This window comes from Copadichromis virginalis, linkage group LG4 (assembly GCF_057382275.1).
Source record: "Copadichromis virginalis isolate Kocher_CV1m ecotype Utaka linkage group LG4, C_Virginalis_male_GT1.1, whole genome shotgun sequence".
Lineage (NCBI taxonomy): Eukaryota > Metazoa > Chordata > Actinopteri > Cichliformes > Cichlidae > Copadichromis > Copadichromis virginalis.
The window spans coordinates 36446195-36466748 of record NC_140621.1 but is presented as its reverse complement, the minus strand read 5'-3'; the positions used below and the strand labels follow the sequence as shown (position 1 = coordinate 36466748).

At 45.2% G+C, this 20554-nt stretch overlaps 2 protein-coding genes across 8 annotated transcripts in view; one reads left to right on the top strand and one right to left on the bottom strand.

Annotated features, from left to right (window-relative positions):
* Positions 1-5161: 5161 nt before the first annotated feature.
* LOC146712112 (leucine-rich repeat-containing protein 3B-like) lies at positions 5162-8663 on the bottom strand. 2 transcript variants are annotated; one of them, XM_085455493.1, is made up of 6 exons: positions 8557-8663; positions 6384-6738; positions 6047-6172; positions 5795-5956; positions 5646-5724; positions 5162-5510 (listed from the first exon to the last, which is right to left on the bottom strand). In XM_085455493.1, the coding sequence occupies exons 2-6, from the start codon at positions 6630-6632 to the stop codon at positions 5278-5280; spliced, it is 849 nt and encodes a 282-aa protein (XP_085311619.1). In that variant the 5' UTR covers positions 6633-6738; positions 8557-8663; the 3' UTR covers positions 5162-5277. The 2 variants fall into 2 exon arrangements, with proteins under 2 accessions (XP_085311619.1, XP_085311620.1); XM_085455494.1 differs by lacking the exon at positions 8557-8663 and adding an exon at positions 7123-7396.
* Positions 8664-9419: 756 nt separating this feature from the next.
* Positions 9420-20554, top strand: part of LOC146712111 (serine/threonine-protein kinase WNK4-like) — a 28466-nt gene continuing 17331 nt past the window's right edge. For all 6 annotated transcript variants that reach the window (XM_085455255.1, XM_085455254.1, XM_085455258.1 and 3 more), the window contains exons 1-8: positions 9420-9537; positions 11560-11978; positions 17102-17274; positions 19304-19524; positions 19612-19769; positions 19848-19936; positions 20020-20239; positions 20319-20531. In XM_085455255.1, the coding sequence (XP_085311381.1) occupies positions 11607-11978; positions 17102-17274; positions 19304-19524; positions 19612-19769; positions 19848-19936; positions 20020-20239; positions 20319-20531 (1446 nt within the window). In that variant the 5' untranslated portion in view covers positions 9420-9537; positions 11560-11606. The remainder of the gene's footprint in view (positions 9538-11559; positions 11979-17101; positions 17275-19303; positions 19525-19611; positions 19770-19847; positions 19937-20019; positions 20240-20318; positions 20532-20554) is intronic.

Sequence of the window (20554 nt, the reverse complement as noted above, 5' to 3'; positions counted from 1 at the left end):
TGACAGGTCCTGCGTGATGTGAACTCCGAGGTATTTGAAGCTGTCCACTCTCTCCACTGGGCACTCGTTGATGACGGGGGTCTGGTAGTTCCTCTCCTGCTTAGTGCTGAAGTCCACTATCAGCTCCTTTGTCTTACTGACGTTTAGAAGGAGGTTGTTCCTCTGGCACCAGTTCTCCAGATTCCTAATCTCCTTCAGGTAGGCCGTCTCGTTGTTATCAGAGATCAGGCCCACCACGACGGTGTCGTCAGCAAACTTGATGATGGTGGTGGAGCTGGTAGTGGCCACGCAGTCATATGTGTACAAAGAGTACAGCAGGGGGCTCAGAACACACCCCTGGGGGGCTCCAGTGCTGAGAGTGGTGGAGGCTGAGACATGTCCGCCCATCCTTACTGCCTGCGGTCTGCCAGTTAGGAAGTTGGAGATCCACTGACACATAGATGAGCTGAGTCCCAGATGCTCCAGCTTGGTGGTGAGTGTGGAGGGAATTATGGTGTTAAATGCAGAGCTGTAGTCTATGAAGAGCATTTTAACATAATTCCCCCTTCTAGTGTCCAAGTGAGTGAGTGATGTGTGGAGGAGATGAGAGATGGCATCGTCTGTGGAACGATTTGGACGGTAAGCGAACTGTAGTGGGTCCAGTGTGTCTGGTAGTGAAGAAATGATGAAGTCTCTGGCCAGGCGTTCAAAGCACTTCATCACTACTGAGGTGAGGGCTACAGGGCGATAGTCATTGAGAGAAGCAGGGTGGGGTTTCTTCGGGACAGGAACAATGATGGACTCTTTGAAGCATGTGGGGATCACCGACTGAGATAAAGAGATGTTGAATATCTCAGTGAACACAGGAGCTAGCTGGTATGTGCAGTCTCTTAGGATACGACCTGGGATGCCGTCTGGTCCTGCTGCTTTCCTGGTGTTCACTCTCTTGAAGGCTCTTGAAGGCTCACTCACTGGTCCTCACAAGTTTGAAGACCTTTTTGAGGCTCAAAATGTGGTTTTAGTGTCAGGGTTACAATTAGGTTATGGTTAGGTTTAGGGTCAGGGTTAGGCATTCATTTTTAATGGTTAGGATTAGGCTAAGGGGCTAGGGAAGGCATTATGTCAATGAAGGTCCTCACTAAGATAGCTGAACGGGCTTGCGTGTGTGTGTGTGTGTGTGTGTGTGTGTGTGTGTGTGTGTGTGTGTGTGTGTGTGAGAGATGTGTTTTAGTGCGTTGCATTGATCCGCGGATTTCTGACATATGAAAGTCTGACCCTGCAGGGATCCATAGACTGTGCCGAACACACTGTGATTTCTGATGTTATTTGAATATGAAGTGGCGAACATAACGATGGTGTCTCTGTAACTTTAGAGTCAGAATAATGAAGTCAGAATAAGAGTAAAGACATGAACTCAGCAGAACAAACGGTTTATTTCACGCGTGGAGTCAGAATGACGGCTGAGCTCACTGAACACAGAGGACACAGTTCAAACAAACAGGGCTGATGGAGAGCCAGGGAACAGTTCAATCACACGTACCGCCTCAAACATCTTCAAGAAACCAAAATGCAGTGTTGGGAAGGTTACTTTTAAAATGTATTCCACTACAGATTACAAGTATTTTGTAACGTATTCTGAATACTTTGGATTACTTAATATATTATCATGCTTTTTACAACTACATGAATGTCCTATTGCTGTGTGATTTATTACTGTTACTGAAGGTTACTCGTCACACCAACTAGATGTTTAAATCTTAATATAAATGAGTAACAGTAGGTGGACATTAGGTAAGGCTGCACTTTTTGCAGCGATCTCGTATAGAAAACTATTCCACGCGTATATAAAACAGGTCCGCGGCTCCGAACCGTAGTAAAGGGACCTCTGGCTGATACGTCGGGTTCGTGTCGGCTCGTAGCTGAAAACTAGCTTTACTTTGTTGTCTGGGTCACTTTGCTAGCAGAGACAGAGAGAGGCGTTGAAAGGCTGCTGCAGCAGAACTTATTGTTTCAGAGGAAAACATGAACACGGTGTACAGTCGAGTCGTAACAGCTTACTTACAGCTGGGCTCGTCAGGCCCTCTGTTTGGCTGCAGTGGTTATTATTATATTTACATGCTTCCAGCTCCCGTTTCTGCTCGATGACAGCTCGTACCTTTCCTTTTTCTCCCTCCTCGCGCTCACAGACACATCACGGGTACGGCAGTCCATTCTCCCTGCAGCACGGACTACACTGCCCATCAGGCTGCGTGCTTTAGGGCGATGCCTGTAACACTCTGCCTGTTGCCTTCATATTAAACAATTTTTGTGAATAATTTTTAAAAAATATTTCTTCCAATCATTATGCTGCTGCAGGTAGGGGTGACGTGGGCCGTGAGACTGAGACATTAGAGCCTCTTAATGCGTGTTTGTTCGGGTTTCCACCGGCGTGGAATTACCAAAAATAGAGAGGACATAGCCGAACATATGAAACAGGAAAAGACCGCCATGTAATCCATTTACTTCAACAAAGTAACTGTATTCTGAATATCATCTTTTAATTGGTAACTGTAACGGAATACAGTTACTCATACTTTGTATTTTAAATACATAACGGCGGTGCATGTACTCAGTTACTCCCCAACACTGCCAAAATGCTTCTCTAGAACTTCGAGGCCCAATATGTCTTTGTGTGGGTGAAACCACAGGAAGATGACCGATGACATTATGGCATTATATTAAGAAAGTCTCATGGTGGTGTCAGGAAGGTCAGAGTACTTCCTGAAGAGCTTCACAGCCAAATGACCGTCCTGTGATTTTATATCTGTCTCTGCTGACGTCACGCTGCAAAGGCACAAAGCCTTCAAGTGGAGAGCAACAACAGTTCCCTCGTCATGATTCATTTATTAAAAAGAAAAATATTTCCCCTGCTGGTGTAAAAACCACTCAGGGCGGTCCTGACTGTGGAAGCCACCTGAGGAAGAGCTTCAGGGGATCCTAGAACTTCCTCAGTAACCTCTCAGTGACCAGTTTTACATTCTCACGCATCCCTGCGGCTTCCTCACAGAGAGGTCAGCCCAAAATCAAAATCACCATCTGCCCATACAGCAGCATCACCTCTCAGGTGAAGGGGCCGCTCACAGTGAAATGTGAGCATGTGTAGTCTTTGTGTACCTACACGTTCTGCTGCACAGCCATGCTGTGGTTGGTGAAGTTCAGAAGAAAGGAAAACTGCAGAACGAACTTTGAGGGCTTTTGTTTATTGTTGGTAACCAGGTCCTACTGCAGCTCTTCGTGTTTTCTAAGCACGGCTAGCATCCTGTCTAGAACCAGTTTCACGTGTTTCTCCTGCAAAAAGTCTGAACTGGTACCACTCACTTCACCAGATGCACCTTGTTTAGTTCTCTCACCTTTGATTGGGTGTGGTGCTTGTCCTCGATTGCACTCACCTGTCACACATTATATAAGGACTGCATTCACTTTTGGCTCACTCTTTCTTCACTTCCACACGGGGCGGCAGCTGAGGTGAGGTTCTATTTGGGTTTTATTTTATGTATTGTTTAAGGGAATGAGTAACTTAAATCTCTGTTTTCCTGTTTTCTTTCAGCTGTGGCAGTCCATGAGTGTCTTTGTTTCCTTCCTTCTTTGCCTTATTTATTCGAGAATAAAAGGAGAACCCTGAGAATAATTCTGAATTAGATGGCTGCTTATTCTTCTTCTAACCGGATGAGCCCATGATGCTGATTGCTTAAGCCCTGAACCTTCCTTCCTTCAAAACATGGTAAGCGTGTCGTGGAAACTAACAGTTGGTAAAGACGCAAAGTTTCGGTGTTTTTTTTGCTTCAGGCTGGGGTCCTTCTGATGTTGTTTTCCCCAGAGCCGATACTTAGAGGAAGGACGTCATCCAGGCTGGTTCTGATAAGGTACCAAGACCAAACTGGATCTGCACCACCACCGGGACCATGTCGGTGGAAAACTAGTATCAGACATCTCTGAGAAACTCAGATCACATCGATCTAGGAGAACAAACAGTCTCTATAAGGAAGTCACAGGAAAGTTTGAGAGTCCTTGTGAAGGGCTTATGGGCTTGTGAAGAGACTGAGAAGGTTCTAGGAGGACTTGAATATGTTGTAGAAATCTTTCACAGGACACTCTGAAGACGTGCTTCAGAAGGTTACAGGGTTCTCAGAGGAAGACCTAGAAGTACATGATCACATTCTAGAGAAGCTTTGTGGTTCCTTAGAGATGCTGAGTGTCAGTGAGGTATTGCATTGCATCATTAGGGAGTCCTTTATGTGCTTTTGTAACTTTTGGAGGGGAGCAACTGATCAGAAGGTACCTGGAGTCCCGTGGGCACCTGTGGGCAAAGAATGTCTGTGAAGGTTCTCAGTCATCCAGGTCATCTTAGTCAAAGGAGCTTGCAAAGAAAAGCGTCTGGACTTCTTTAAGTTGCTTGAAGACGTTTCACCTCTCATCCGAGAAGCTTCTTCAGTTCTAAGGTCAAATGGTGGAGAGTCCCAGATATAAACCTAGTGGGAGTTTCCCCCCACAGAGGGACAAAAGGACCCCTGATGATCCTCTAATCGCCTGAGCCAAGGTGTGAAACTGGGTGTGGGTCCCAATCAGCCAGAGTTTCGGGTGTGTTCATTGTGAAACCTGGCCCCACCTTATCATGCGAATTCCTGAGGTCAGATGGCCCAGGATGTGAGTGGGTGTTAAGGCGTCTGGGAAGGATCTCAAAACTGGATTATAGATGGCAGAGAGTTGGTGTCGTAAACCCCGCCTCTGTTCAAAGATGGTCGCTCACAGTGGGCATAGATGCTTTTTTCACTCCTCTTTCAAACCATCTGTCCTCTCTGTCCAAAATGTGAACATTGGCATCCTCGAAAGAGTGACCTTTGACCTTTAGATGCAGATGGACTGCTGAGTCTTGTCCTGTGGAGGTGGCTCTTCTGTGTTGTGCCATGCGCTTGTGAAGCGCATGGCACAACACAGAAGAGCCACCTCCTGATTGGGGCCCACACCCTGATTGGCTCAGGCGATTAGAGGATCATCAGGGGTCCTTTTGTCCCTCTGTGGGGGGTCACTCCCACTAGGTTTATATCTGGGACTCTCCACCATTTGACCTTAGAACTGAAGAAGCTTCTCGGATGAGAGGTGAAACGTCTTCAAGCAACTTAAAGAAGTCCAGATGCTTTTCTTTGCAAGCTCCTTTGACTGTGGGCAAAGAAATTGCTCTGGAAGTCATTACGGATGTCTTTGAGGGAAAACACAGCTGTGGGTAACTCTAGACAGGCATTCAGGAATTCCAAAAGGTCATCATGAAGTTGTCTTTTTGGGTTTATAAGGATTTTTGCTCTCCAGTAACTTCAGGTACTCCAGGTTTCGGCGTGTGACCGCCTGGTTCTGGCGGATGTAGTAGGCCAGGTAGCAGATGAGCATGAAGAGCCAGAGGAACATGGTGACGAGTGTCACCACATCAGTGGTTCTCCTCACAGACAAACACAGATCCCAGTCCTCCATCAGCACAAACAGTGGTATCCCGACAGCTCCTGTAACACCACATCACACAGTGTCAGACCATAAATCAGTGTGTAGCCAAAAGTAAAGAACAAAATGGTACAAAAGAAGGAAAAATGATGTGTTGTGTGTTCTTTGTTCAGCACATCTGCTGAGAGAAAGCTTACCGAGGTTTGGGAGATCAGAGGTTGCACAGACAACTTCTGCTAGTGAGGTCGGGTCCAGATCCAACTGAGGCATGGACATCTAAACACAAACAGAAAGTTGTAATGACTTTGTGTGAACTACAAACACACATCATTGCATCTGTGCACACCTCCATCCTGCAGTCACAGTGCCAGGGGTTATGTGTGAGGTTGGCCTCAATCTGCAGACCGCCGAGCACCGGCAGCTCCAGCGTGGACAGGCGGTTGTACGACAGGTCCAAGAAAGTAAGCGAGTCCAACCCACGGAAACAACCGTCTTCAAGTGAGGAGAGCTGAGGAGGGCGAAACAGTATGATCCTGCTGTGTCTTACTGGTATTAAACTGGTGCATACTCTAAACTGGTATGAAGAGCTGTTCACTACCTGGTTATGTGACAGGTCGAGCTCATCGAGCAGGAACAGACTGGAGAACGTGTCGGCCGCCAGAGAGGTCAGCAGGTTTTTATTCAGAAACAGACGAGTGGTGCGGTTCGGCAGGCCGATGGGTACCTGAGCGCACAAACACACCTGGATACTGTGAGCGCACGGATGCCGTCTGCTAAAGCTTAAAGAACATCCTCATCCTGCCTGAGAACTTAAAGTCAGGGGTAGTTTCATTCTCGGGTTGGAGGTTTTCACAGGTCATTCAGAGGCTAAAGTCCACCTGAAGCTAGGAAAAGCAGCCACACACGCACACGCACGCACACAGACACACACACACCTGGGTCAGTCTGAGTCCACTGCAGCGGACCGTCAGTCCTCCGTCTGCTGTCTCCAGTCGGTGGCAGGCGCTGATAGTGGAGACTCGGTTGCCACGACGCCACAATGCCACAGTGAGCGGTGATGTGGCCGACACCAGGCTGAGTGACGTCAACACCAGAAGAAGAAGAAAAAGGAGGCGGGGCATCCTCTGCAGTGAAACATCCACCACAGTGGAAGGCATCGGCAGCAGGTGCTTGGCGTGGGACATGATGATCACAGAGTCGACTTGTTACTTTAACTTCCTGTCACATGTTCAGCTGCTGGCGGCCATTTTGACTCGGTGTAAGCAGCAGGGAGCCGGGGGTGGAGCCTGTCTGCAGAAAAACAGTTCAAAGTTCAGCGGTGCCCCCTGCAGACTCCAGTCCTCACACTGATGTTTGTTGGAATAAAGACTCAGACGTCAGAAACACACCATCACGGTCAGCTGATCAATAATCATTATTAACTTGTTGTTAACACTCGTTACTGATATCAGGCGCCGGGAGAGGAAGTTTCTGGAATAAAACAATGTTGTAACAAAACAGCAGGAAAACAAAAGATTAAGGCGGGGATTACACAGAGTGAGGAGGAGGAGAATAAAGGGATGAGAAGAAGATAAAGGAGACGGATTCATGAAGCCAACGAGGAAATGAGCAGATTATCAGATTAAATCCTCCCACAGGGATTAAGAAAGAAGAGAGAAGAAAAAAGAAGTTAACCTTCGAACCCTTTAAAGCTGCTGGTCTGTTCCTCTGGGCTCCGCTACACCGACGAGGCTTTTACTTTGAAACTTTTCATCACTGTGGTAAACGTAGCCTTTGTTCACAGCTACAAATTCGAGTTCTTACTGTTAGCTGGATCAATAAAGCCTCAGATCAATAATAATCAGTGACATTGTTCATGTTTTATTGATCCGGGTAAAAAATCTGACTGAGATTCAAACTTCCTGTTGTCTCAGCACTCATGTAAAAGGAGGAATTCTGTCATCCTGTCATGTGACTCCTCTTCCTCAGTGTTTTCTATTCAAAAGGACTCTTCCTGTCCTTGCCTTTCACAATAAAAGCCTGTTGTGCTCTTTCAGTAGTGAACTGTTGTTGATAAGAAACTGACAGGATTACAGTGAAGTGACCTCCAGCTGACCGCAGGACTACATCCATCCACGCTCACTGTGAACACAGCCCAACACTTGAGCTCCTCCACCCACTCAGAAGCCTCACACTCAGTGTACTGTAACAGCTGCAGTGAGTTCATCATCATCATCATCATCATCACCTGTGCTGAGGTCGTGAGCAACGCTTCACAGCAGTCACATGACAGACCACAAATGTGTTTTTGTATTCATCAATATTTATCATCATTATTTGAACATAAAGCGTCACGCTCCTGTAACGCTGATATAATGTGTGGCCATGGAAACCGTTCAAGCCCCTCCCTGACAGGGTCCTGACTCAGGTGTGACCCTGACCCAGCCGCACTGCATCCTGATCACATCCCGGCCCAGACTTCAGTTTGATGTTGGCATGGGATCACAGACTAAAGCTGACTGTAGGTCAGTGATGGAGGCCGGCGGCGTGCTCGCCTTCCCTGTGTCAGACGTTTACTCCTGTTTTATTTGAGGTCAAACGTTTTAGTTCAGACAACAGGCCGAAGCACAGACACGTCCAGAGGACTGGTCCTCTGTGACATCACCAAACAAACATCAGAGATCAGAGCGCTCTGGTCTGACCGCACGGACAGGAAACGGGGCTGTCGCACGCTGACAGGACGCACGCGCCTTTGTTTCATGTTTGATCTGCTCAGAACAAAGTCTTCACCCACAAATGTAAAATTAGCAACAATATTATTATATTATTATTATTGTTGGTGTTATTATTATACAGTATTATTTTAATATTATTCTAAACCCTGTTTCAGCTCCATCACCACCTCTGTGGACCCACTCTCAGTGCTGTCATGATATTTACCTCCATGCTAACCTTGTATCTCCACTACGCTGTGCAGCTGTCAGTGCTGCTCACATCCCAAATGTTTCAGAGCTTTTTGGTTTGAAGCAAGACTGTTACCATGGAGACGCATCCTAAAAAGCCAGAAACCGATCTGTGACTGCACAAACAAACAAACAAACAAACAAACAACAGCAGGGCTGTACTCACATGCTGCTGCTCCAGACACAGACGAACAGCTCTGACAGGGCAGCGACTGAAGACGAAGCTCCGCCCACAAACGAAATAATAAATACAGTCAAATAAATAAACGACAGGAAAACTGCCGCCCACCAGAAACAACGTCACGTGACCCCACGGAGGGAAAAACTGTAAGGAAAAAAATCTGTTAGAAAAAAAACATAATTAAAGAAATGAATAAATGACGTCAGTGTGGTTTTATAAAAACACCCGTGAGAAACTCAATAAACAAATGCAAATAAATCAATAACACAATCGATTGCCTAACACTATCACTAGTTTCACTTTGCTCTTATACTAACAGCGTCATCACGTTTCTGTCCCTTATTTTACCGTTAAAATCATTTTACCTTCAGTTTTCTTTATTAGATCTCAACTATAAAATCATCAGAGTGAAAACCTTCAGCGACATAAACACGACCACGAGGGGGCGCTCTGCACTGGCCTTCCTGCCGAGACCCAGACTCTCTGGCTGGAATCAAACCAGCAACTTTTCACTGAGCAGAGCGAGTGTGTTCATCGCGACTTCACCGAGCGACTGACGGCACTAAAATCATCCTTCACGAGCACGCGGACTAATTAAATACCGATCCAACGTGTGTTATTCAATAATACTGAGCCATGGCTCCGAGTACTGCAGGCACTCCGTGTTGGTAGCACATGCAGTACTTATGTCAGTACTCACACAGTGCCCGGGGGCTGGTTCGCTTCCTGTTTCTATCAGGCAGGTGACAGGTGTCCGGTGGGCGGGGCTTCATGCACTTCGTGCCGCCTGTGCTGTGCTGATAGAGCTCGTGCTCACACTCTCTTTCTGCAGCGCGTGCAGCCTGCGCAGAAATGACGTATGTGCTCCGAGAAGCTGTTTCCAGAGTCCGGCTCTGAAACACCTGCTGTTCTGTTTCTGCTTCTGCGGCGTCAGACTGATGAAGTGACCGCTGCTGCACACACAGCGTGAGTACCACACACACACACACACACACACACTGTATTATAGTTTATGAAGTAAACAACTTCCTTTGTGCTTCAAACATTTTAAAACAGGTGCTTTAAAAAGTAGAATATCAAAACGAAATACGAATAAACTTTATTTACTTGATTTACGCAGAAAACAAAATCAGTAACATTTTTTATATACATATACTATATATACATACATATATATAGTATATGTATGTATGTATATAAATACTATATATGTATGTATGTATATATAGTATATATACATACATATATATATATATATATATATATATATATATATATATATATATATATATATGTATGTATGTATGTATATATACATATACATATATGTATATATACATACATACATACATACATACATATATATATATATATATATATATATATATATATATATATGTATGTATGTATGTATATAAATACTATATATGTATGTATGTATATATAGTATATATATATATATATACATACATACATATATATATATGTATATATACATATATATGTATATATACATACATACATACATACATACATACATATATATATATATATATATATATATATATATATATATATATATATATATATATATATATATATATATGTATGTATGTATATAAATACTATATATGTATGTATGTATATATAGTATATATATATATACATACATACATATATATATATATATGTATATATACATATATATATATGTATATATACATATATATATATGTATATATACATACATACATACATATATATATATATATATATATATATATATATATATGTGTATGTATATAAATACTATATATGTATGTATATATATAGTATATATATATACATACATATATATATAGTATATATACATATATATGTATGTATATATACTATATATATATGTATGTATATATATATATAGTATATATATATACATACATATATATATATAGTATATATACATATATATGTATGTATATATACTATATATATATGTATGTATGTATATAAAACTTCAGTGAAGTTTCTTTAAAAAATCAGACCAAAGTAAAACCAAGTGAGTAGTTTGTGTGGCATCGTGTTTTATGTACATGATGATAACGTCGGGGCGAGCGCGTGCTAAAGGACCTCCTCTCAGATCTGGACCCGGTCTGAGCTCCTGTCTGAGGTACAGACATCATGTCCCGGATGTTCTGCAAGCTTTAGGTCAGACGAGCATGTGGGCCCGTCACGTCCTTCGTCCTCCACACGTCTTCCACCAGAGGAACGCAGGACCCGCTACACCGGTGTCCCTCCGTGGATACGCCTCCCCCGACCATCACTGATCTGCCATCAAGTCTCTGAACGATGTTACAGGCAGCGTAGCGTTCTCCTCAGCTTCTCCTGACCCTTCACGTCTGTCACGTGTGCTCAGGCTGAAGCTGCTCACACATCTGTGAGAAGCACAGGGCAGCTCTGGTACTCTGTGGCACATGCCCGTTAGGCTCCACGGTGCTGGGCAGGAGCACAGGGCTCACATCGGGCCCTCGGGCCACCCTCATGGAGTCTGTGACGGTGCTCAGAGTGTTCTTGCTGGAGGTCATGTTGTGGCTCCGGCAGAGCTCATCCTTACACAGAGGAGCAGATACTGGTCCTGCTGGTGGGTTAAGTGGAAGTGACGGACGCCCTTTATAGGCTGCAGGTATGGCCTCACACTGACCCCAGCCAGATGCACATCTGGTGAAAAGCAGTCAGATGAGGAGGGGAAGTGTCAGCGACCTCCACCTGTTTCCTGTTTCAGGGGGTGTGTCGTTGCTGCCCCTGCACCTGTTATTCTTTTCATTAACGCCCTCTGATACTGATCGGATCAACAAGTTTAAATGAGTCGATGCTGCACCGATTCATCAGGTCGTATGTTGTGTGACGCTCAGGTTATGCAGTTGTTGTATGTTGGTGTGTCGTCATGGTGATGTTTAACATCTCGTGTCTCCATCGACCCTCCCACAGCTCCTCCTACTCAGACATCACCACCAGTCAGCTGACACAGGTGGAGGATGCTGCCTTGGACCCCTGACAGCGACAGCAAAAAAAGACCTGAAGAAGAAAAACAACAAGAGAATGAAGAGGAGTCGGACGTGACCACATCGAAGGACGACCCCGCCAGCCAATCAGATGCTGCGGTTAAGCCTCAGGACGGCAGCTCGGACTCTGGGGAGGAGGCGGCCGCGGTGCTGTCAAACAGGGAGGTGTTACCATGGCAACAGAAGGAGGAAGAGCGCGACGAAGCAGAGACACAGGCGGTAGCTTCATCGCCCGATGGACGATTCCTCAAGTTCGACATCGAGATCGGACGAGGATCCTTTAAGGCGGTTTACAAAGGACTCGACACCGAGACCACGGTGGAGGTGGCCTGGTGTGAGCTGCAGGTAACACACACACACACAGTAATAGTGGTAAAAGTAAAGATTTGTTTTTATTATTTACTAAACAACAATAATCGTTTTTTTGTACTTGTTTGTTTCTTATCTCAGGTCAGTTTGTGTGTTTGAGCTCTGAGGTCGGTTTTATGCTTTTATTGGCTGATACCTCAGACCGTGAGCTCTGATTGGCTCAGAATGAGGACCTTTAGGTTTGGTAAATGTTTAACACACCTGAGTTTGTGTCTGCGAGGACGCGCCTCCGTCCTCAGGGCTGAGCGAGCTGCACGCTCTCAGACTCTTCATCATCATCATTATCGACATGAGTTCACACACCGGCACTAATGAGCACGCCTTCTGACAGTGACCCATCTGTAAAACTAACAGGAACATGATTGGCCACAACTCCCAAGATGCATTTCTGCAATAACTCCCCAAAAAAGCGCGGCACTGCTGAGAGCATCAAACTAAGGCTATCGTCAGTCAGAGCGAGGTCCAGGGTCGGGGTCGCGGGGTGCTCCTCCTGCGGCGTTCAGTCTGAGCAGGTGTCGGTGCCAGCTCGCCGCGGCCGGGTGAAGACGTCTCCCTGTTTGTGGACAAACGGTTGTTCTTTCGCTGGTCGTCACAGGTGAACATTTGTGTCCACAAACAGACCGGCGACTGTAAACGTGCGAGCAACACGAGGCGAAGCTTTGCTCGGCGTTTGGTGTGAAACGACGTTAGACGAGCTGGTTCTGTTTAACTGAAAGCAAGCTGGCGGCCGGAGACGCCCATAGATACTGCCGAAGGGCGCGGCACGCCTGTGAGATAAACGGAGGTGAGCTTCGATGGGTTTGCCTCCCAACTTTACCTTCACTGTTATCAGCAGCTGTAGACGCCACATACTCCCAAACACTGCAGCGCTTTACTCATCTGTGAGCTCGTTCTGTCAGAATAATCCAGTTAAAGTGTTAATAAACTTGTAGCAGGTGGATGAAAACAGACCTGTTTAAACTCTGCCAGCACAGCTGCTGAGGAATCCAGTGTTTCTCATCTTTCTGTCTGCCTGTTTGCATCGTGTCACTTCCTGATACCGTCTAACAGAGAATATTAGATGAAGTTTGTCACGTTTAATAAATAATAATAATACAGGGAGTGCAGAGTTATTAGGCAAATGAGTATTTTGTCCACATCATCCTCTTCATGCATGTTGTCTTACTCCAAGCTGTATAGGCTCGAAAGCCTACTACCAATGAAGCCTATTAGGTGATGTGCATCTCTGTAATGAGAAGGGGTGTGGTCTAATGACATCAACACCCTATATCAGGTGTGCATAATTATTAGGCAACGTCCTTTCCTTTGGCAAAATGGGTCAAAAGAAGGACTTGACAGGCTCAGAAAAGTCAAAAATAGTGAGATATCTTGCAGAGGGATGCAGCAGTCTCAAAATTGCAAAGCTTCTGAAGCGTGATCATCGAACAATCAAGCGTTTCATTCAAAATAGTCAACAGGGTCGCAAGAAGCGTGTGGAAAAACCAAGGCGCAAAATAACTGCCCATGAACTGAGAAAAGTCAAGCGTGCAGCTGCCAAGATGCCACTTGCCACCAGTTTGGCCATATTTCAGAGCTGCAACATCACTGGAGTGCCCAAAAGCACAAGGTGTGCAATACTCAGAGACATGGCCAAGGTAAGAAAGGCTGAAAGACGACCACCACTGAACAAGACACACAAGCTGAAACGTCAAGACTGGGCCAAGAAATATCTCAAGACTGGTTTTTCTAAGGTTTTATGGACTGATGAAATGAGAGTGAGTCTTGATGGGCCAGATGGATGGGCCCGTGGCTGGATTGGTAAAGGGCAGAGAGCTCCAGTCCCACTCAGACGCCAGCAAGGTGGAGGTGGAGTACTGGTTTGGGCTGGTATCATCAAAGATGAGCTTGTGGGGCCTTTTCGGGTTGAGGATGGAGTCAAGCTCAACTCCCAGTCCTACTGCCAGTTTCTGGAAGACACCTTCCTCAAGCAGTGGTACAGGAAGAAGTCTGCATCCTTCAAGAAAAACATGATTTTCATGCAGGACAATGCTCCATCACACGCGTCCAAGATAATTGAAATGGGTATATATTTGTTTTTTGTTAAGTTGCCTAATAATTATGCACAGTAATAGTCACCTGCACACACAGATATCCCCCTAAAATATTTAAAACTAAAAACAAACTAAAAACTACTTCCAAAAACATTCAGCTTTGATATTAATGACTTTTTTGGGTTCATTGACAACATGGTTGTTGTTCAATAATAACATTATTCCTCAGAAATACAACTTGCCTAATAATTCTGCACTCCCTGTAATCATTTGATTGTTTCTGATTTGACTCGTTTGGTGGCATGGTTCGCTCAGACCTCTGCCGTCTGACAGGTGAGTCGCAGCCTGTTTAGCCTCCCTGGACTCTAAACAGGTGCAGAGGATTTATCACTTCTAATAATGGCTCCATCCTCTGCGGGATGCAGGGCGAGGCGTTATGGAAACAGCTTTGTTCCTCTCACTCAACTTAATAAGAACTGTTGTATTAGACTCATCGTGCCTGATGACCAAACATGTGTGTGTCAGGTTCACATAGGTGTGTTTTGGGACGACAAACGCCATCATTTCTCTGTAAAGTCTAAATAAAGTAACTTTGAACCTAAATGAGACTTCCTGAGAGGTCACAGGTCAGCCAGGATTCTCCATGGAGGCTTGATACAGATACTTAAGTGTTTCACAGTAAAGGTCAAAGATCGGTTCCAAGCGAGTCAGAGACGTCAGCAGCGTGTCGTTGTGAACGCGATTGAATCCTGAGTCTGTAGGCACACGTTTGCTGCACACATGCAGGCAGGACAGCTGTGCACAGTCATGTCAGAGCAGCACTGACTCTCCCCTCAGTGAACGTTTATGCAAACCTGCTGAGCTGAATATCACACAGCTGAGTGTCACACACCGGGTTTCATCAGAGCCTGCAGACCTCTGGTCCCAGACCAGATCAGTGTAAGGTTGGTTTGTTTGTCTTTTTAGGTTTTTATGAGAGCGTCTGTGGTTTAAGGTTCAGCTCTGAGTCAGGACAGCATGAAGTTTAATACGAAGGGACTGTCCTGAGGAATTTATGTGTGAGGTTATAAAACACTTTATGACTGATTTAAAGCTCCTACTTCAGTCAGGCTCAACAAAAACCATTGTCTTCCTCGTCCTTCGTCCTTTCGTCTCATCTTTAATAGAGTGAAAAACACACGGGGCCCGGTCCTCTCAAGGACACATAGACCAGCACGTGTGTGATAAAGGGTTAACAGTGACTCAGCGCGTTGTTGTACCGTACACAGTATCTGATTGGACGGACAGCTGCTGGCTGTTGATAACACACACACACACACACACACACACACACACACACACACACACACACACACACACACACACACGCACACAGGGCAAAGAGGTCAAAGATCAACTCTGTGCTGAACTTCCTGCTTTGTGTTTATGGTCATTATTACAGGCACTCTCACCTGGCCTTCATGCTCACCTGTGATTGGTCAGCTTCTGAGATCACACACAAATAAACATTTTCTTAGTGGTCCTTTATTTTCATGCTTTTATTGTGAAAATCGTGGTGAGTAGATTGATTGTGACGCAGAGCCAGGGTTATGCGTGTAACCTCCAGTGTCTAAACAAGAAGGTTTAAAATCAGCATTTACATGTTCTTTATTTTTTATTTCATTAAATATTTCATTTATTTTATTTGTAAATGTTTAATTAAATCTTATGACTTTTATTGTTCCTGTATCATTCATTTTGTTTTATATTTCTAACTGTATTTTTATTATTTTAATTACTTTATTTATTTATTGTGAGTTTATTCCTTTTAAATGTATTCTTGTCCCATTTATTTATTTTGTTGTAATATTGTATTTTTAGTTTACTGCTTTTCAGTATCTGAATCTGCGTGTAATTTATTTGACTTTTTGAATTGTATGTCTTGGTGCGATTTGATGTCTGTTTAATGGTTAGACTGGTGCCACAGCTCTTGTGTGTGTGAACCAGAAAAATTAAATATACACCAAAGAAACGCGTCGTACAGACGGCGTGTGTGTGTTTGGTGCTGGTTTCCCATCATGCTCTGCAGTGATGTGAGAAGCGTATGTTGTCCTGTCAGCAGATCTGTTAGTGTACGAGGGCTCAGCGTCCTTCACAGCAAAGCTGCGTCAGAGCCGCCTCATTGATTCAATTCAATTCAATTCAATTCAATTTTATTTATATAGCGCCAAATCACAACATAAGTCGCCTCAAGGCGCTTTATAGATACAGAGAAAAACCCAACAATCATATGACCCCCTATGAGCAGCACTTTGGCAACAGTGGGAAGGAAAAACTCCCTTTTAACAGGAAGAAACCTCCAGCAGAACCAGGCTCAGGGAGGGGCGGGGCCATCTGCTGTGATTGGTTGGTGTGAGAGAAGGAAGACAGGATAAAGACATGCTGTGGAAGAGAGACAGAGGTTAATAACAGATATGATCCAATGCAGAGAGGTCTGTTAACACATAGTGAGTGAGAAAGGTGACTGGAAAGGAAACACTCAATGCATCATGGGAATCCCCGGCAGCCTACATCTATTGCAGCATAACTAAGGGAGGATTCAGGGTCACCTGGTCCAGCCCTAACTATATGCTTTAGCAAAAAGGAAAGTTTGAAGCCTAATCTTGAAAGTAGAGATAGTGTCTGTCTCCTGAATCCAAACTGGAAGCTGGTTCCACAGAAGAGGGGCCTGAAAACTGAAGGCTCTGCCTCCCATTCTACTTTTAAATACTCTAGGAACAACAAGTAGGCCTGCAGAGCGAGAGCGGAGTGCTCTAATAGGGTGATATGGTACTACAAGGTCATTAAGATAAGATGGGGCCTGATTATTTAAGACCTTGTATGTGAGGAGCAGGATTTTGAATTCAATTCTGGATTTAACAGGAAGCCAAAACAGGAGAAATCTGCTCTCTCTTTCTAGTCCCTGTCAGGACTCTTGCTGCAGCATTTTGGATTAGCTGAAGGCTTTTCAGGGAGTTTTTTGCCGATCTGATCTCTGAATTCACGGACGAGCGAATGATTGGAAATGTTCATGTGTTCGTGTCGTAACAGACTCACCGTCTGAACAAGGCCGAGCGTCAGCGCTTCAACGAGGAGGTGGAGATGCTGAAAGCTCTGCAGCATCCCAACATCGTCCGATTCTACGACTCTTGGAAGTCGACGCTGAAGGGACACAAATGCACCATCCTGGTGACGGAGCTCATGACGTCCGGGACCCTCAAGATGTGAGTCCAGAACCAGAACATTTGGTTCTTCTGTAGTTCCTCAACACTCTGTATTTGGGAACTTGATGCTGATTCTCACCGTAGTACATCAACAACTAATTTTTCAGATATCAGTGACTCTGTCAGTGCGCCCCAGGGCGGCTGTGGCTACAATGTAGCTGCCATCACCAGTGTGTGCATGTGTGTGTGAATGGGTGGATACCTGAATGTGTCCTTAGGTACTAGTAAAGCACTGTACAAATACAGGCCATTTACCATTTACTCAGTTTACTGGTTAAATAATACATGCTGATGAATTCTGGATCGTGTTGCAGATTTAAAGTCAGATTAATCCGTTACCAGTTCTTCCCCTGGATTAGTGATCATATCCACCACCAAAGAAGAGGGTGCAGAAAACCTGGAGGTAGATGGAACAAGACTTCCTATCTCCATATGAAGGAGTTATTAGTCACACTCATCCAACATCTTATTTTACTAGTGTGAGTAACGATAACAAAGATTAATCCGATGTTGTTATTTGACACCATCAGCAAACATCCTAACCCTCTTCAGTCTGCTGTTACTCCAGTGTCTGCTAATAACTGGGAAAATGTTTCTTCACCTGCAAGATCAAAATATCAGGTCACACCCAGTCCGTGCCTCTTCAACCAGCCGAAGGCTTTTACCCAGTTCTGTTGTCCGAGGTCAAAGCACTTCTCCAACAGATCTTTTGGATATAGCCTCACACATGTGCACCTCCCCCTGGCCTCTCTCTCTTGTCAGTCCCTTACATCTGGCTGTGTCCCAGATTACTTTAAAACAGCCGGTGTCTTTCCTGTACTAAAAAAAACCTCCTCCACTCTTTTAAACAATTTTGGGCCAATTTCCAAACTTCCTGTTTCTTGTCAGCTCGTTGAGATTGTTGGGTCGGCATCGCTGGTACTGGTCTCAAATGGGTTTCTTTATACTTTTCAGATTCCTCAGAATTCATATTAACCAGTGTCCTCATCTGCACCAGTGGAGTCTCCCAGGGCTCGGTCCTTGGACCAGTTCTGTTGTCTTTGTCTATGTTACCTCTGGGTCAACTAATCAGTGGTTTTAATGGAGTCTCCTACCACTGCTATGCAGATGACACACTGTAATATGTCAACAGCCTCTCTTGCTTCAATGTTTCTCTGCCATTATTAGTTGCATGTAGTCTGACTTCCTCCATCTCAACTCTGGTAAAACCGAGGTTCTAGTGCTCGGCCCAGACAGTTTCTCTAAGGACGTTTATCAGTACATCGGCCCCTCGCCAATAACATCAAATCATCTGCTTTTTATCGCTTTTGATTACCGCCTGAATTTTGAATCTCTCAAAGGTTAGCCAGTATTGTTTCCTTCATCTGAGAAATATTGTGACAATCAAACCTTTACTGCCAGTCAGTCATCTTGAACTTTTAGTATACATCTTGATTACTGCGTCTTTCACGTGCGTCTCTCCATAGCTCATCTCCAATTAGTTCAGAAAGCAGAAAACCAGCTATCAGTCACATATCACACCAATCCCTGCCTCCGTTCACTGGCTTCCAGTATAATTCAGATTTAAGATTGTGTTATTGACATATAAGGCTCTACATGGATGGGCCCTGCTTATGTAGCTGAGCTTCTAACACCTGATCAGCCCGCCTCTCCGATCGTCCAATCAGGGCCTTCTGACTGTCCCTCCCTCTGATTTTAAAACCAGAGATGATCGCAGTTTGTAGGCTGTGGGACAGCCTTCCTCAGACTATCAGGTTGGCTGACTTTGTGTTTTAGTGAATGCTGAAAACTCATTTTTATAGGTTAGCGTTTCCTTAATTCATTCCCCTTCATTTGTTGACGCAGTTTGAAACCACGCGTTGAATGAATGTCTGTAAGTTTTAACATGTACACTTATCATCAGTGTCCAGCTGCGCTTTGTAACCCCGTGTTTTGAAAAGTGCTATTTAGATAAAGTTATTATTCTAATTATTTATTGATCCTAATTTGACTTCTTGGATCTCGTCTGTCTTTCTTTAAACTCGTCCAGGTACCTGCGCAGGTTCCGTCAGATGAAACTGAAGCTGCTGCAGCGTTGGAGCCTCCAGATCCTAAAGGGGCTTCACTTCCTGCACTCACGCTGCCCCCCGATCATTCACCGAGACCTCAAGTGTGACAACATCTTCATCACCGGGCCCACGGCCTCCGTCAAGATCGGAGATCTGGGCCTCGCCACACTCAAGAAGGCCTCGTTCGCTAAGAGTGTGATTGGTAAGAGACAGTCTGTAACCCTCCATGACCTCAGAAAGTCAGTGGGCCCAAAAAGCTGCTTCATGGTTTTTCTGGTGGTGCATTCAGGAACTCCAGAGTTCATGGCTCCAGAGATGTATGAGGAGAAGTACGACGAGGCCGTGGACATTTACGCCTTCGGCATGTGCATCCTGGAGATGGCGACCTCCGAGTATCCATACTCTGAGTGTCAGAACGCTGGCCAGATCTACCGCAAGGTCACCAGTGTAAGGCCCCGCCCTCGCTTAGCGCGTTTTACTTCATGTCCTCATGCCCAGATTTTTGACTTCCTGTTTGTCTCTCAGGGAATCAAACCAGAGAGTTTTTCCAAAGTGACCATCCCAGAGCTGAGGGAGATCATTGAGGGCTGCATCCGCACCAAGAGCAGCGAGAGGTAATGCCACGAGTTTGTGGGCAGTTCACGGCCTGTGGTAACAGCAGGAAAACTCAGTGTTTGTTTGTCTTTCTGGCCTTCAGGTTCACAGTTCAGGACCTGCTGGATCACCGGTTCTTCCAGGAGAAGCTGGGCGTCCACGTGGAACTGGCAGAAGAAGACGATGGTTCGAAGACGTCGCTGAAACTCTGGCTGCGGATGGACGACAACAAGAAGCTTTGTGGCAAATATAAAGACCATAACGCCATAGAGTTCGTGTTCGAGCTGTACAAGGACGTCCCCGAGGAGGTGGCTCAGGAGATGGTACCCGCACCGCCGCACAGGTGGCATCACACCATGACACCAGTTGGCAGGTGGTCTTACCTGTGTCTCTGTGTCACAGGTGGTGCTGGGGTTCGTGTGCGAAGCAGACTATAAGGTGATTGCCAAGGCGATCAGATACCGGGTGACGGCCATAAAGCGCCAGCGGGAGAAACGGCGCCGCCTGGAGGAGGAAAAGCTCAAACACCAGAAAGAAGTGATTGAAGAGGAGGTTGACCCCCAGGCATCTGAAACGTCCAATAAGAAGCCAGCCACAAACACAGCTGATGGGAAGGTGTGTTTAAACAGCGCCTCCTG